The following is an 18,779-nucleotide window of genomic DNA, read 5'->3' on the forward strand; positions in this document are numbered from 1 at the left end:
ATATCCAGCCCGGCTGCAACTCTGCTGCGAGAGCGGGGCTGTGTGAACCCGGGAGGGCAACTGTGAATGGCTCAGCATCTGACATGAATTTATCACCGGCTGCTGGGTGGGTGGAGGAGAAAGCAAGGGTAAGGGGCTATGGGCGTTTAATGCACCCTGCCACAACCCAACAGTTTGCCCTAAAGAGCCTTTTCATGATATAAAAGGACAGGGTCAAAAGTAAGTTGACCCCTGACAGAATGTACAATTATTAGGAGAGGACTGTGCACGAGCAGCTGCTGGAACCCCACTGGCTCCGCATCGGGCTTCCAAGAGTCAGAATATGAATAACCAACTCAAGATGGTTTCCTCCACCCCTCTCAACCCCCATCACCTCCCCCCAGCCTTTTCCTCCCTTTTGGGGCAAGTCCTATTATATTCCTACAGGAAGAAGCATAGCCCTCCCTAGCAGCTGCAATAATTGTGTTCCTATTGTGATGAAGGCCTCCTCCCGGCCACCCCCCTACAAGTGGCCATTGTGAGTGGAGAGTCAGTGATTATACGCTCCGCCTGATGCTTTGGGGGGACCCAGCTGCCTGAGTGCTGACACACGAGTGTGCGGAAGGCCAGGGCGGGGCAGGGTAGGGGGCTGGTAGAGGTGGAGGCAAGTGGTCGGGGGATCCCGCGTCTGTGAGACGGGACCCTGACACACCAGACCTTTTTCATAAGTCAAGCCCAGAACAAATGAGGCTTTATCAGGCCCCAGTGATGAGCAGTCTCATCTCCCTTTGAAGTGGAGCTGAGCATGGGGTCTAGCAGCCTTTCCTCCTTTGGACCAAGCAAACATCCTTCTTTTGATATGCTACATGCTCATTATCTCTGCCCCATTTAATGATTTTTGATTGAAGGGTGGCGGCTGGGATGCCGAGAAGATCGTTAGAGAGGCTCCATCCAGCCAAGCCTGCAAGAAAGGCTCTCCTTGTGCCTGGGCCTAAATTTGGAATTTCTTAACAGTGTGCGCTTGTTCTTAGAGGCAGATAAGGGCTGAGCGTGAAATTCTTAATTAAGCAATAAATAGAGAGTGGGGTGTCAGCAGATGTAGCCAGTAGCCATGGCAACGGGAATCACATGGGCAAGAGAGCTGAGACTAGATGTAGGCCTCAGGCCTGGGCCTGACTGACAGCTGAAGAATCCTACAAAGCTTGTAAACCAGATTAATTAGCTGACTAATTATTTCATAGCGTTAATGTAACTAAAAAATAAAAATAGTTAACCATGAACTGAAACATCCCTGGAAAAACAGCAGGGAAAGAGGCAGTGGGGAACTGGCTCTGGAAGGCAGAGACGGGAGCTGCTAGTTCATCAAATCGCGTAAACAGAAAAAATGGGCTTGCTGGATTTGACTCTGACTCTGAAAATAAAAGAACGCTTATCCTGCAGTCTTCCCCATTCCCAAGCATGTCATAGAAGTTACAGTTTGGAACCATTTGTCACCATTTCTCACATCAAACGTTGCTCCTCATGGTCCTACCACAAACTATAGAACACGAGTATTTTGCTATGGTCTGTTCCACAAGTGGCTTATTAGGCAAAATTCTCAGGGGCTTTAGAAAGGCAACCTTAACCAATCTTCTTAAAAGATATGTTTAAATGAGCTAGGTTATCTTATTCTATGGGTAACAATTGCTTAAGTGGTATTAAATCTCGAACATGAAAACAATATATCATATATGTCATGTTATCATGAATCTCAGTTATCTTATAAAATCTAGTCAAGGAAAATGGAATGAGACCATTTCAGAAAGGTCATGACATGTACGCTAAGTTCAAGGTATGTGGCATTGCTAATCTTCTAGGAAAAAAAGAAAAAAAATCTAGAGAAATAATCTACTGAGAAAATGTGTAGTAAAGTAACAGGGTACTCTAATCACATTTGAAGATATCTGGGTGTTTTGTACCACAATTCCAAGAGATAAGTAGATATTCTTAACCTCGTCGTATACTTGAAGCCACTGAGACATGGAGCATTTATAATTGTGCGCCCCAGGTGAAATAGCCAGCCACTGATTAAAACCCTAAACCGTAAGCTCTGGCCATGAGCTTTCAAAAGAACCTACATCCCATAAAGACACATTTGCTAAAGAAAGACAAAACTTGCCTTCACAGAGAAGAGCAATACTCTCAACATGTATTATGTGTGCAGGACTTTTTGGTTTTTTGGCACTGGGGATCAATGAGAAGTCTTCTCCCACAACCCTGCCTAGCACTCCCCACCCTATTTGGTCAGTGATCAATGATTATTTAGTAGGCAGCACACTCTAGTGGGGAGAGCTATAGCCAGGAGCTAGAATGCCTGGGTTCTGATTTTTTTCTTTTCTCAACTGAGTCTAAGATGAGTCAGATATCTTCACAATCACACACAAAGCAGCCAAATGGAGGAAACAGAGATAATTGTGATTTTTTTTTAACTTCCTATCCTGAGGGATGTGTGGTAAGGTTGCAAACAAACAATACAAAAGATGGTCCGCTTAGAAGTGGTCAACAAATTAATGAAACACAGCCAGCTGTCAGTGAAGCAGCACTCTGAATGCAAAGCTAGCCAGGAAAAGGAGCATGGTCTCTCCATCCCCCACCCCTGGCAGGAAATTCAATGGACCTGAAAGAGGTCAAGCAGTCTCACTATGATAAAATGAAACTTCTGTATAAACCACCCTCTCCATATAATTTTTTTTTAATATCAGGAATATGTCCACATAAACTGTGAGGTCTTGACTTATGTTCTCCTCTTAGACGAAATATATTTTATGTAAATTATCCCAGTCACATGGTCCAAAAAAACAATTAGGACCCAGACCTATAAAGTCACGTGGTCCAAAAAAACAATTAAACGGAAGTGACAAACTAATCGGCAAAGAGCCAGAACACTATTGCTCAGGGTCTTGGTGAGGTACCAGCAGCAACTACCTCACTGCCATCATGGCCTTATTAGCTTTCCAGCAATAATGCAAACTTTACGGAAAGGATATCCAAAATCATAACCAAACCCACCCAATCCAACACAGCTGCACAGGACACCACCACCGAGGAGCAGAACAAGGCTCAGTTCCCCCTGAATCCTCACATCCTCACTGGACCGCCCAGAAATGAGAACAGAAGTAGCACCAGCCACCTACCCACCCATTCACTCAGAGGATACAGGTGGCACAAATGACCACAGAAACCACTGCATAGAGCACTGGGGATCCTCCTAAGGACCTACAGTCTCCATGTTTATTAATCAACCAACTAACCCTCTGTGATTTCCTGTCCCTTTTCCAACTCCTATCATTTAAAGGTGGAGACCCTAGGTTATTCTGATACAAAGAATTTTGTTAATTAATAAAGGCTATCTACCTAATAAAAATGTTTTAAACTGAAAAATGCATCTATATCATATATACGCTCATATATGCACACAGCTGTACATCTATATATAAATATGCATACTTACACAGATGTGCACTTAAACCATATATGTGAATAAACAGCTTACTAGTACAACTTGCCATTAATTCAATAAATAAGGATAGCAAAGGAGAAGAAGATCTGTAGTTGCATGACTTGATTTTCTTTATGCCACAAATATTCCTTTACCACATTTGGTTTATGTGGCCATTTAAAGTTTGCAGTTCATGAACAAAATCTGACCAATAGACAAGACAGACTCTTCACAAGCATGCTAAGAAATAGAAAAAACAATTTGAAATTAAAATTCTCTTCTAGAATATATATCAAGTGAACCTTGTCACAGTTAAAGTTTATGTCACCTATTTGCTCTTACTTAATGGCTGCATTCAGCTTTAGTGGTAAAACAGTCTCAGGGATCTCTGTCCATCCTGAGTTTTTATAGTTTATGGTTGATCAAATCAGAAATAAAATTTGAATGGTACAATTCAGTGCAAATAAAATATACAACAATCCATTCGGCAAAGACTTACAAATACCAGAGAATTAACCATACTACCCTCTCTGATGCTATTAAAATTTAATAGTCCCTGAGCTCAAGTGTAGATCAGACTCTGTGGATATATGGCTAGGCACAAGGAGAAGGGACACGGAACTCAGGACAACTGCCCAAGCTGTCAGATTTCAGAGTCCAATCATTTCACTGCAACACACGGCTCTCCCCTCCAGTTCCTCATAACTTCATACCACAAACGTTTAGAATTGGAGAGTGAATGGTGGTTTCCCACTGTGTGCCCTCAAAATTCTCATCCAGTTATACTTACCCAGATAGGTGAGTTGCCTCAACTGGGTATTGAAGAACCAGTCACAACCTTGGTCCTGACCAGGTGATGGCAGAGATGGAAGGGACTGCCCTACCCGACTCCCACACCTTATGAGGATGTCAGGGTAAGGCCACGAGACTGTGTGCACGAGCAGGAGGTAATTCCCAGGCTCAAAGTTGTCAAACGTTGCTGAGTACTTTAAGTGAGAGAACAATACAATAATGCTCATTTAATAAGGAAGGCTTTCCCCAGAAAATAGATACAAAGAAAGCAAGTGGAGTAGGTTAGAAACACAGCAGTTCACACCCAGACTACTCTTCTTGCAGAAAATAGGCTTATTTAAATCCACTCCATAATAAATTCGTAATCAGATTACAGAATTTTAGAACATGAGGACGGAAAGACTCTATAAGTTTCTCTTGTTTAACAACCTCAACAGAGAAGAAAAACAAGACAAGTGAATTGACTTGTCCCAGGTCAAACTGCCGTGAGATACAGAGCCAGATCTAGAATTCTTTTCTACTTTTCCCCATCACCTAAAGAGGCAGGCAATGATAGGAGGGCCATCCATTTATAATAGTAATAAGCTAGCACTGTTGGAGTATTTGCTACATGCTCAAGTTCTATTCATACCAAGACATCCAATCTTTCAACAATTCCCTGTGTTACTATTACTGCCCCACACCACAAAGCAGGGGAGTACTGCACCAGGATAGACACAAGTGTATTCACCTCCAGAGTCATCATTCTGCTGCCTTCACCTCATGAAAATTCTCCAAGATGTTCTCCTGGGAACCTCAAGGGAAGGAAATAGCTGTCCTTTCTGAGAAGGTAGGGGAAGGGTGGGAAGGGTTGCTAGAGAGAGGATCAAAGGAGATTCTGCCTTAAACTATGTCCCAAGTCAGACCTGATCTCATGACCTTAAGAAGAATGTATATGAGGAGACAGGAAGAAAGAAATGCATTACAAGGAAGAAGATGAGAATAAAGAAATCCATCGGATTATCTTTTTTTCATAAAAATGCACCCACTTTCCACATGGCTATTCCTATCTTGGATGCCCCTAACCATTGGACTCTTTCAACCAACCCCAATGAAGGTCCAGACCTTCATGTGCAAGTTAATCCTTGACCACAAGATGGCAGTATGCAATGTAAAAATGTTTTGTTAAGACATTTTCTCGGGCTACAAACACTTCTCCCTGGAGAAAATTGGTTCTCCAGGAGTAAATTGGTTCTTCTCCCTGGAGAAGATTGGTTCTTAATCCCTAATATTATAATAATATAATTCTATAGGAGGCTTAGTAGATGTTTTTCATTGTATTAATAAAGTTAAAATTTCAGGTATAACCATTCTGTTATTCAAAGTAAGATTCAAACAGATTCAGAAATTTTCAAGTTTAAAAAATAAAATAAACAATAACCACCATATCTTATACTCAGATTACATTCACTAGGCCAAAATGCTGTGGTGGTTTTAGTTATCAGTACCAGAAGATGCTAATACTTGCAAACGGCTATTTCACAGAAAAAAAAAAAAGATAAGAATCCCTGGGAAATGGTCCATACCAGTAAATGAATTCCTGGGGTTACCTGCAGAGATCTGTTGATCCAAGGGTTCTCAAACTGCACTGAGTAAGTCTCTTGATCCAAGAGCAGAGCCATCCATCCATAAGGGTTAGACAATGTGTCATGTACATAATTGACTATGGTTGTCTTATTTCTGCTGTCAGTCATGATTAAATCATAAGGAACAGCTGGAGCATTAGCTCTAGGGTAGTTTAAAAAGAAAAAAAATGAGTTGTGAGTTATTTGTTCATTCTGGATCTAATCCACTCCTCTCCCATCAGTGGTAATTCATCTTCTATTCTTCCCATGTGTGTCTTGAGCTATCTTGTCTGTGTATCCATGGAACTTTTAGTAAGCACTCTGTGGGTCAAAATAACCCAGTGGAAAGACATCACTGGATCATTAGTGCATTGCACTGGTCTAGTGGGTTGAAGGTAGTAATACTCAGATATGAGGCCACTAATAAATGCCATCTTAATGACTTCATATAGCCAAGAATATATAATAGTATTTTCATAAAGAATTGTCCCTGGGCTGATTTTTGCCCTAGACCAATTTTATCAGCATCAGAAAACATATCATATAGTTATTAAATATTTTTATTGGGGCAATGACTCAGACCCAGAACTTAACGTGCCTAGACTCTCAGAAGCCCACCTCCAACCACCTGGTAAAAATGGCTTCAGTAGCCTTCCAATCACCTTCCCCAGAAAGAAGAGATGACCTGGCTCCTCTCCTGCGTGCCTGCACAATTCCCAGTGCTTACTCCCACCTAGTGCTGGATTTCTTTATTTATTAACATAGACTGTGAGATCTTGAAGTTAGAGATATTTTCTCCTTTTTAGTATCCTCTACTCTGGCACAGGGCCGACACCTATGGGCACTCAAATGATGTTTATTACATGAAAGAAGAGTGAATGGATGAACTCTCTCCAAAACAGCTGGTGCCAACTTCCTAATTTATATAAAGCATTTCTAGAAGTGCATTTTAGCAAATGAGGAAATTGAGGCAGAGTACAGCAAAATTATTATGAATGTCACAAGGTAGAACTAGAAATTAATTAATTTCTACAAATTATACAGAAAGTGATTTTTAAGACTTCACTAGAACATAAAAAGATTTAGCCACATGCTAAGACCCTAAAAGAAAGTCAAAGTGGAGAGAAAATAAGAGGCAAAAGTAAAAAAAAAAAAATCAATACACATTATGACTGTCCTTCCCCCTTCGGTTTGATTTTCATGAGAATCTTCAACTGTGGCATTTTGCTGCAGGCAGATAATTAAATTCTCAAACTAGAGGGAAATGAGACAAAGGAGGATGTTGGGTTTTCAAAGTAAGGTGTGGCCTGAGCATATCCAAAGCCAATTTACAATCCAGTGCATTTTATAGAAAGAAAACTGTTTTTAGTGTTAAATGCTTGGGTACTATGGTCAAATGGGTATAAATTGGGAATCTATATTTGCATACACTAGATAGATGAATTTGGGTAAATCACTGACCCTCTTTAGGATTTAGTTTGCTTTTTCTAAAATGGAGGCAACAACAGTATGTATCTTTGATATATATCTACTGTGAAACTTAGAGATAATATATGTATTCAGTCATCACCACTAAGCCCAGTAATATCTACTCACAGCTCATTTAAAAAAGAACCTCATATATGCCAGATTTGCCATTCTGTACTATTTATTTTAATGTTTAGCAATGTATCCACGGTATTTGGTCATTTAAAAACACACTCAAAACTTTTCATGGTATAGATCCTTGGCCCAGGAAATGCAGTATTTTATACATACTTCTTGTAAGAATAAATGTGTTTCTTTCATTCATTAATTAATAAAATGAAAGGAATTTAAAAATGCTCAGAAATTTGAGGGAGAAAGAAAACTACTCTTTCCCCAGGTTTTCCTATGCAGCATTAACCGAAACTTTAGAAGTTTTGGAGGGGGATTTTCTGTCCTTGGGCTTGGGATATTTAGCATTTTTCATATGTATATGAGGATTCAGACTGGAACTAAAGAACAATCCTAAACTCGTATTTTTAGAATGGACATAAAGGTCATCTATCCTAACTTCCAATCCATTGCAAAAATTCCCTCCAAATTTCTGCCTGTCCCTTCCGCTAGTTATGAGACATTCATATCCTCCCATAGAAGATCATTACATTTATGGAGTTTATTTTTACATTTTAATCTTTAGGCAATCTTTAGAAAGCTAACTTTTCTTCCTTGTATTTTCTAGCCATTTGTCCTCAGTCATCATGACTCTCTATGCCTCCAACTAAAACCGTGCATCCCAGAGTCCCAGGGGATGATCCAGCACAATGTGGCCCAACCAATGCATTTTAAAAAGTCTTATGAGAAATAAATGTAAAACAAATATGTTAAGAAGAGATAAAGTTGGAACCAAGAAATACCAAAGAGGTAGAGAGGTTGGCTGCAGCAGGTATAGTGATCAGTATGTAAAGTGGGATTCCTCACAGTACACAGAATGATTCTGAGTATTTGAGATTCTGCAAGTATCATGGTTTCATGAGTTCAAACCCTGCATCCGGCTTTATGCTGGTAGCATAAAGCCTGCCTTGGATTCTCTGTCTCCCTCTCCCTCTGCCACTCCCTCATTCACTCTGTCTCCGTCTATCTCAAAATAAATAAACTTTTTAACCAATCAATTGGGGGGTGCCTGGGTGGCTCAGTCGGTTGAGTGTCCGACTTTGGCTCAGGTCATGATCTCACTGCTCTTGAGTTTAAATCCTGTGCTAACAGCTGGGAGCCTGGAGCCTGCTTCAGATTGTGTCTCCATCTCTCTGCACCTCCCCTGCTCTCTATTTCTCAAATTTAAAATTTAAAAAAACATTAAAAATTCTAAAAATTAAAAGAAAAATCAACGGGGTAGATATTTCCACAAATGCTTCTTAATTTCAGTGATGTGGCCCCAAGAATCTTCCTGATAATTTTGACTAGAATTAATTCTCAACTTTCTAACAGTATCACATTTATAAATCAATATTTAGGGTACAATTTCTCCTGGTTCTATTGTTTGTAAATCCAATTATTGAAGGGGTCATTTTTTAGACCATACTCTCCATTTTCCAAAAGCTCTTATAAACATGACCTCCTCCTCAAATATTGTAAACCCACTACATACTAACATTAATTCAGTTACGTTTGTCTCTGGGACAGTTGTACCTTCCTTCTGATGCCCTTGTCCTTCTAAGCAGCATCCAATAATCTTATGCTAACTGTCTGATCAACCAGAGACCCATCATAGCACATTGTGATACTAAATTATCCTTTCCTCTTCCTTCTTCATGCATTGCCCTGACTCTCCCATGCCATTCCACCCATCTCAACTAAAGCTTACGTGGGATGCAGTTTTACAGGTACTCATGGGCAGCACCATCTTCGTGTAATTCAATCCATGTAGAGAAGGAGGTTATCAAATATACCTTTATCACAACTGGTAGTGGAAATGGTGCATTCCGAAAACAAATTTAAAATGTCAAACACCCATCTCCCCATAGGCAAGATGCCTTGTGTTGACCATCACTGGGGACCAAAACTCCAAAGTCAAATCATCTCCTATCCTTCTAGGACAAATGCCAGAAGTGACAATGGTGGGCTCTTCTGAAAAGCACCAAAAGAACATCAAGACTCGAAGAACACCATGAAGAGAATTTACCAACCATAATGACTACAATTTTCACTTGCCCTAAATAGCCACCAATTTCCCTGTGCCCTAAATAGCCACCAATCTCCCTCTCTTTACTGTTAATGAAGCAAAGGAGCACAAAAGTATTTCTAATTTGGAGGAGCCAAGGGAGTCTGCATGGGCCATTAGCAGCAGAGAGCTTCATTACTAGGGGAAGAAGTCTCTCCCTGAACTTCTCATGGCTTTATGTGCAAGAAATCAGGAGGCAACCAGTCCATTTTAAATGTTAACCCTTACCTCTGCATCAGCAATAGCTCTGGGTATAATCAAAAAGACAAAAGAACTACAAACCATTCCTTTCCTTTTCTGGTTCAAAGGGGTGCCTTAAGTTTTATTCTTTTTTTTTTTTTAATAACGAAGCTTGTTTTTAATTAAGGGATATTTTCCTTTAGAAATATAGCACTATCACTTGATACAACTTCCCAGCCTAAGTACCAATTTAAAATACTAGTCGCATAAACAGTTTTGTAATTTAGTGCCCATATACTGTGTAGAACTGTTGAATGTATACTGCCCACAAAGGATTTGTTAGGCAATCAACAATACCAATGAGAACAAATATTAACTCCCTGGTTTGTGTTTACCATTAGCTTACTTTTCCTGAGGGTCCATATCTCTGTATTAAGACAAACACTGCATTGAGCTCTAAATGCTCTCAATTCAGAACAATTGTGAAATAAACCCCTTGTAATTACACATCTCCTAAGCCAGACACATCCTAATAACTAGCCTCAAATGGTGCTGCATCTCTTGAATATCCGTGCTTACTGCTGTCACTCTCATCTTTTACTGCACAAAGAGGACAAAATCGAAATTTTGAGCACAGCCAACATTTTTTGTGTGTGACAAAGCACTGCTTGAGCACCCTTTAAAATACATTGAGCTCATAACAAGTCTCTGTCAGAAATCCATCATCCTACCTCTGAGCTGGCACCATCCAGTAATATTTTATATGTATCAATAATTTTTATATACCCTTATTAAGAAACACCTAAAAATATTTCTCCTTCTGAGTAAGACAACTAAAAAGAGGAAGAAAGCCACATTAAGTCTTTACCCCAAACTTTTAATAATCCTCGAATTCACAGGGGTGCCTGGGTGGCTGTCAGTTAAGCTTCTGACTTCGGCTCAGGTCATCATCTCCTGGTTTGTGAGTTTGAGTCCCGCGACGAGATCTGTGCTAACAGCTCAGAGACCGGAGCCTGCTTCAGATTATATGTCTCCTACTCTCTCTACCCCTCCCATGCTCATGCTCTCTTGATAATAAATAAACATTAAAAAATTAAAGAAAAAATAACCCTCGTATTCACATACAAAATAGAACTGGTAAGCAGAGAGGAAGCCATATGATTTAATAATCCTTGTCTTTCTGATGGGTGTACCCCAACATCACTCCATCATGATTTTGTGGGTCTCTATTTCTGTTTGTCTTTTTTCAGAGTTGGCTGAAGCAATAATAATGTATTTTAGAGAAGCCCTGGAATCAACCTAGTATCTCCTCAAAGGTAGTGTCTATAGTTTTTACAGCACACTTAGGACAATACTTCTCATTATATCTTAATCTATGAAGAGAAGAAATAGATGCCAACTATCCTACCTAAGATAATCCTTCATACACTACTGCATCTCTTCTCTCCATCTGTTGAATTCAGCCAGAATGACTACCTCAGAACATGTGAATATCACCATTGGAGTTATGGCCTCAGGGAGTAAACAACCACTTGTCAGGGATATTGAAAAACAATGTTACTATATATCAGGTAGGGAGTTAGACTAAGAAACTTGTCTTCCTGGGGGGCCTGGTTGTCACAGTCGCTTAAGCAGTTAAGTACCTGATTTTGGCTCAGGTCATGATCTCATGGTTCATGAGTTCTAGCCCCACATCATGGGGCTCTGTGCTGATAGCTCCTAGCCCACTTCTGATTCTCTTTCTCTCTTACTACTCCTCCTTTGCTCATGTGCGTATGTGCACACATGCTCTCTCATAAACCAATCAATAAACAAACAAACAAATTTATCTTCCCTTTTCTAAACACACACACATACCAGGGGCTGTGGTGGAACTGACCAATGCTTACTCATGAACTTTGCCAGCCACTCAACCCAAGGCTGTGTTCAGTGACAGCATACCTACCATCAGTAGGAATGAATAGGTCATAGGAGAGTATTTTCACCATGAAATGGGGCAAATGCTACAAATCAGGGCTTTTTATTCTAGAGAGCTAGTTGTTAAACATTTACCAGCACACTACTGTGCCCCTTTATTATTCATGAAATTTAATAACCATGTAGTATTGTTGATGATATTTCTCAGTCTGAGGTCTGTTATGAGTTTTAGATATTTTTCTATTTTATTTCTGTAACCTCTGCTGATAAGAAAGGATAATACTTCTTGGAATTTTCCTGTCTCACTTTTTTTTTTTCTTTTGAGGACTGAAAAGATACCATTAGCAATGCTATGCCTTTATCCCTAGGAAACAGAGTTAGGCGATTATTAAAGGAAAAGCTAGGCCAAAATTTCCATTTGAACTCTTCTTTACTTTTGCATTCACAGAGGCAGGGGGTGCCTTATACTTTGAACACTGACACATTAACAGCAGTTACATAGGTAAAAACTGAACGCAAGCACTACAGGAGAGGATATTAAGCAAGATCTAAGAATCAAGGTGATCAACAAGAACTTTAACCTTTTCTTTTCCAGAAGTAGGAAGAAAGAAAAAGAAGGTATTGGGGCACAATGAATCAAAGAATGTCTTCAATGACTCCAAATTCTATGATTAGCTGGAAGGTTTTGCTGGATCAGTAGAACATCACATAACTGTTGGAAAGTATTCCTTATTTTTGAAGAATTGGATTAAGTTACATTTGAGCTTACTTAATTCCCTTGCCAGGCATTTGCTGCTCAGAAACATAAAATCGATAGCATTTTATTCAGTTAGCAGTATATTTATATGTTTTTTTGTAAATTACAGCTGTAAAATAGACATAAAATATGTGTTTTTACAGATGACATTTATTAAGTACTCACTACACACCAGGCAATGACCTTGTGAGATAAATACCATTATGTCCATTTTATTGATGTGAGAACTGAAGCAAAGAAAGTAATTTCTCCAGAAAAATACTTCTTAGGAAGTGGGGGGCAGTTATGACTTGTACCCACAAATAACTCTTCTCTATTCTTTAGTCTTTTAAAAATAATTTCAAATACATGCTTGTGTCCTATTTTATGTACATCTTATAAATTTAGAGGGACTGGTTGGCCAACCTGCAATGTCTTATAAACTCTTTTAATTTGTCCCACACTCAATAGAGTGAATGATTAGAGAAAGACCATGGTTTGATTTATTGATATTTGAATAAGTCCATGACAAATGAAATACCTGTAGAGTGCTCTAGACAACGATGATGACGACGACGACGACTACTACTACTACTACTACTAGTAATAATAATTCCCAGGTTGTAATTGTGAGGGTTGAGTTCCTATTCTCCCCATTACAACAATGCATCTAAAACACCAGGGAAAGAAAACAGCTGCAACTGCAGGCAAACTACTAATTCAGTAGGGGTGGGTGGGGGTAGAGAAAAGAAGGAATCAGATGTTGAAATGCATCATCTGGCCAACTGGAAGCTTCAGGAAAGCAAAAGCCTAGAAGACATTATAAAAGAACATTCTTAAATATTACATGTTCCTAGGAGTTTGGAAATAAAGACAGGATAGTATTTTAAACTTGGGTCTCCAAAACAAAAGTTGAGTGCCATGAACTCCTCATAAACATGTCCTAACAGGGAAATGGACAGTAAGGACATTAGAGGAAAATTTGGGGAAGTAAATAATTTTTTTGACTTACATTCATTTATTAAATACTAATTTTATTGAGTCACTATGTGTTCAGCATGATACTGGGCACTGTAATTTGAACAAACAAACAGCTAAGCCCTATTCCTGCCCTGTTTACCATCTACAAGAGATGGACAATTTATAGAGCTATACAGGACCTTTGAGTATTGGGCAGAGCAAATATAGATAGCCAACACACAGCAGGGATACCAAAACTTGTTCAGGAAACTCAGGGAAGCTTACTCAAGAAAATAACCTTCATGCTGAGTTCACGGAAACTGAACCTTATGAACTGAAAGGCACAGAGAAGTTGAGCGTGGCTGAGGCATGGGATGTATGGAAGGGATGGCAAAGCACTGAGCGATGATGCTACAACTATAAACGGAGAGCAAGTCATGAAGGACCTGTGAGACAGTAACACTGTGGGATTGTCTTTGAGAGGCATTGGAAGCTCTTAAAAAGTTCTAAGCAAAGGAATGAATGGATGGCAAGACCAGATCTGCATTTACAAAGTTCAAGGATGAGGTCACAGCAAGACAGCAAGCTAACAGGCTGTTGTCATCCAATAGGTGAGAGAAACAGAGTGGGAAACTTGGGATGGAGAGAAGTACAAAGACTGAAGAGGGATTTTTTATTTTAAGAGATAAAATGGACAGGACTTGGCAGGTGATGTATGTGGAAAATGAGGTAAAAGATGAGTCAAGGATGACTCCACGCTTCTGGTTTAGATGACTGAACCATTTGCCTGAACACCCAGGAAGCCTCAACATCCAGAGAGGAACAATCTATGGATAAAGAACAAAAATTCAGTTCTAACAAGTCAAATTTGAGATGGCTAGTATATACTCTAGTGGAAACATTAAAGCATTTTTGCTCAACAAATATAATAGAAGCCATGAACACAAGGCACAAGTATAATCTTAAATTTATAGAAGCCACATTAAAAAAGTAAAATGAGGGCACCTGGGTGGCTCAGTCAGTTGAGCATCTGATTTTGGCTCACTTCATGATTTCACAGTTCGTGAGTTCAAGCCCCACCTCAGGCTTCACGCTGTTAGTGTGGAGCCTGCTTGGGATTCTCTCTCTGTCCCTCTTTCTTTGGCCCTTCCCCACTTGTACTCTCTCTCTAAAAATAAATAAATAAACTTAAAAAATATTTTAAAGTAAAATGAAACAGGTGAAATTAATTTTAATATATTTAACCTACTCTATCCAAAATACTATTTCGACATAATAAAAATAAACAAGTTATTGAGATCTCTAGTTTTTTTCTCTGACATCTTAGAAATATGGACTATAATTTACTCTTACAGTACATCTCAATTGGACTAGCCACATTTTAAGTGCTTCGTAGCTATTTGTGGCTAGTGGCTACAACATTGGACACTGCAGAACATCAGGGCAATTGGATAAATGGGTCTGGAATTCAGTAGAGCAGTATAGACTAGAGGAAAAAAGTCTGGAAGCATCACTCTATGTTTAACTGAAATGGTAAAGTAACCCAGATCACCTCGGAAAAGTATAACTTGAGAAGAAGGGAAAGTGCCGCACAGAACCCTAACAAACATTAACGTTTATTTTTTTAAGTAATCTCTATACCAACATGGGACTTGAACTCACAACTCTGGGATCTAGAGTTGCCGGCTCTACCAACTGAGCCAGCCAGGTGCCCCAATGTTAGCATTTAAGAGACAGGGAGGAGAGCTTATATCAAGGAGATGTGGAAGGAGCACACAACAGACTCTTGGTAATATTATCTTTGTTCCATGTAATTATCCCTATTCTGAAGAAAACATCTATCTAAATGTAGGGGAAGCAATACATCCAGGAACGACGTGAGGCACATCATCATGATGGGACCTCTGGAGAAAAACAGTTGCTGACCTATTTTTCTGAAATGAGGTCCTGACTTACACAATGGGGCTAACACCATCCCTGTTTTGTCAGGAAAGATGGAGTTGATAGCATGAGTCTTGAAGTAATAGAAGCTGGGAAAAGAACACTACCCAGAAGATCTGTAGCTCCTATAGAAAGCATGTTTTTACAACTGGTGAGAGAGAGAAGCAGCAGTCATGTGAACGAAGCGCATTGACATTTTAACAAAACATAAACTAGACTCTGCCTTGGAGAGGGTGGGAATTTCTTCTTCCCCTGATTATAAAGTATTATTACCAACTTTAAATATATGCATATATCTCTGTCAACTCAACTGTTATGGTTCAAGTCAGAGGAAACGATAAAAAAGGAAGTGCCACAAACATGAGTACACATCAGACCTAAATAAGGTAGTGAGAAACAGAAAGAGAAATACAAGGTCTCCAATGTCAAACAAAAAACTTACAGTGGAATTGGACCATGGAGGGGGCCTTCCCAGGAAGAAATCACACTCCAGCCACTTAGCTGTTAGCAAAGGGGAATGGATGCCTTGTTTATGCAACTCCAAGAGGCCTCACGCCCTGCCCTTGGGCGGGGGGACCTCTTGCAGGGGGAGGGAGGTAAGAGCTGAGAGTGAAGACAGCAGGGTGCTTGTGCCATATCAGATCTCCATCAACATGCAACCCCAAAAGATCAAGACTGTGGGAGCTTTGTAAATCAACTCTTAGGGTGCTTGCTCCAGGGCAAATAGCACAACAAATTAATCCTTTCTCCATGAAATGCAGCAAAGTTTGTATCCACACTGAATTCAAATTGCTCATTAGCTCTGACATGTTCCTAATGAGGTTATAATGCTCTGGGACAGAGATCAAGTCACTAAGTACAAATAGCTAGAGATAGAATCATAGGAAAATAAAGTTAGAAGGACCTTAGAGCAGTGCTCCTAAAACTTTAATAAAAATCACCTAGTGATTCTGATTCAGGATGTGTGTGGTGGGACCTGAGGTGGCCCATGTCTAAGGAGCTCCCAGGTGATGCTGATGCACTTTGACTAGCAAAGCACAAGAGATCATTGAATTCAGTCTCCTTATCCTAGAGATAAGGAAACTAGCTCCAAGAGACTTATAATTGGGAGGGTTCTGAGACTTCCCTGAGACTATTTTGGGGTAGTTGGGCATTTGCCTATAGACCTGTGGTGCACCTGAAAAATTTTAAGTAGAAGTGTAGGGAGTAGGGTAGCCAATCATCCTGGATTCCTCGAGGCTGAGACATGAGATTTTCTATTTTACAACCAGGAGAACTCCGGATAAACCAAGACAAGTCGTTCATCCTAGTAAGACTCTTTTGAATCTACTCATAATACTATATCAGGATTATCACCATTTTTACCTTGTCAGTCCCTGAGTGCTGGGATCATAACCTACTGTTAAGGTAACCACCTAAGCATCCTGTCCTGAATATTTCCAAGAATAAAAGCTTAGCCAAGATTATATCTGCAGAGCCTGTTAACATCACATCACTAAGTACCTTTCTTTTTCAATTTTTAAAGTTTTTTTTTATTTGAAAAGAGTTGGCACGCGATGTTACATTAGTTTCAGATATATAACATAGTGATTCAACTCTGTACATTATGTCCACCGCAAGTGTAGCTACCATCTGCCACCATACAAGGCTATTAAAATACCATTGACTATGTTCCCTTTACTATACCTTTTATTCCCATGACTTATTCATTCCACAACTGGAAGCCTGTATCTCCTACTCCCCTGCTTAGCACCTTTCCAAGAGAGAGTCTCCAGTAGTTCTCAAAGTAAGGCATAAAAAAGGAATATCAAAAACACAGTCAAATAAATATACAAACACATCATGCTCTTTTTAACTACACAAATCTATTAATTTTCCCATTTGAAAAGAAAGGCATATAAAAAATACATCACTAACTTTTATAAATCCTATTCATTAAAAACATCTTTGGCAAAATCACTAAACTAACAATAATACTCAGGATGCATCCTTGAGAATGAAAACAGGAAGTATGCACTGCTCAAACGAAATGATTAGAAATGAAAATCTATCTCTCCACATTGCTATTTGCTCACTAGAATTAGAGCCATTAACATCTGATAGACTAATAAACAGTCGAGAAGGCAAAAGCGGAGAATTTTAAGACTATTCAATTTTAGCACTGTACTGCTAAGGTTTCCAAAAGAGAATGTCAGGAAACTAATTCCATAGGCAATTAAAATGCAGACTTAGTGCTGTCCTGATGGCATTGACTTACTGTGGAGTTTACCTGTTTAAATAAGATGCCAACATGGTCTGCCTGAATCACTTGACTTAATATTCATGCACTTAGGACACTTAAAACAATGGAAGGAAAGAAGTGTGGCTAAATATATGCAATGCATTTGAAATAGGTAAAAGATAGAACCCTAGACACTCAGCAATCATTACCTGGAAATTAAAGAGGGCAGAAGCAATCCTATTATGCATTATAAACAGCCTAGCTGCTGACTTAATGGTACTTTGACTAGCATAGCCAAGGAGTCCTTGCTCCAATATTAATAGGAAATGTATTGTACGAATCCAATAGTTCATGAAATTAACAAGGAAAATGAACTGGAGTGGAGCAACTTTGCAAATAATAGGAAGGCATCATCAATTGCTTCCCCAGAGCATACTGAACACTTAAAAAGAGCTTGGGGAGACTACATGTATAGAAATGAGAATGGACATCGTAAGAATTTTTTAATAATACTTCTAATTTAAATATCTTTGACAAAGCAGGAAATAAAATCCAATGGAAAAAAAAGACAGTCTCTTCAGCAAATCATGCTCGGAAAACTGGACAATGAATGACATGCAGAAGAATGACCCTGGACCAGTTTCTTACACCATACACAAAAATAAACTCAAAATGAACGGAAGACCTAAATGTAAGACAGGAAGCAATGAAAATCTTAGAGGAGAAAACAGGAAACAACCTCTTTGATCTTGGCCACAGCAACTTCTCGACATGTCTCCAGAGGCAAAGGAAACAAAAGCAAAAATGAACTATAGGGACCTCATCCAGATAAAAACTTTTGCACTGTGAAGGAAACAATCAGCAAAACTAAAAGGCAACCAATGGGATGGGAGAAGATGGTTGCAAATGACATATCAGATAAAGGGTTAGTATCCAAAATCTATAAAGAACTTATCAAACTCAACACCCAAGAAACAAATAATGCAGTGAATAAATGGGCAAAAGACATGAGTAGACAATTTTCCAAAGAAGACATCCAGATGGCCAACAGACACATGAAAAAAATGCTCAGCATCACTCATCATCAGGGAATTACAAATCAAAACCACAATGAGATACCACCTTACACCTGCCAAAATGGCTAAAATTAACAACTCAGACAACAAGAGATGTTGGCAAGAATGCAGAGAAAGAGGAACATTTTTGCACTATTGGTAGGAATACAAACTGGTGCAGCCATTCTGGAAAATGGTATGGAGGTTCAGCAAAAACTTAAAAATAGAACTACC

The 18,779-nt window shown here is 39.3% G+C and overlaps 1 protein-coding gene across 1 annotated transcript in view; it reads right to left on the minus strand.

Moving 5' to 3' along the window:
• Window positions 1–18,779, minus strand: part of PKHD1 (PKHD1 ciliary IPT domain containing fibrocystin/polyductin) — a 484,305-nt gene that overhangs the window by 240,487 nt on the left and 225,039 nt on the right. The window contains 2 exon segments of the mRNA XM_043591641.1: window positions 4,248–4,443; window positions 5,839–6,016. Of these exon segments, the coding sequence (XP_043447576.1) occupies window positions 4,248–4,443; window positions 5,839–6,016 (374 nt within the window).

Source organism: Prionailurus bengalensis, chromosome B2 (assembly GCF_016509475.1).
Source record: "Prionailurus bengalensis isolate Pbe53 chromosome B2, Fcat_Pben_1.1_paternal_pri, whole genome shotgun sequence".
Classification (NCBI taxonomy): domain Eukaryota; kingdom Metazoa; phylum Chordata; class Mammalia; order Carnivora; family Felidae; genus Prionailurus; species Prionailurus bengalensis.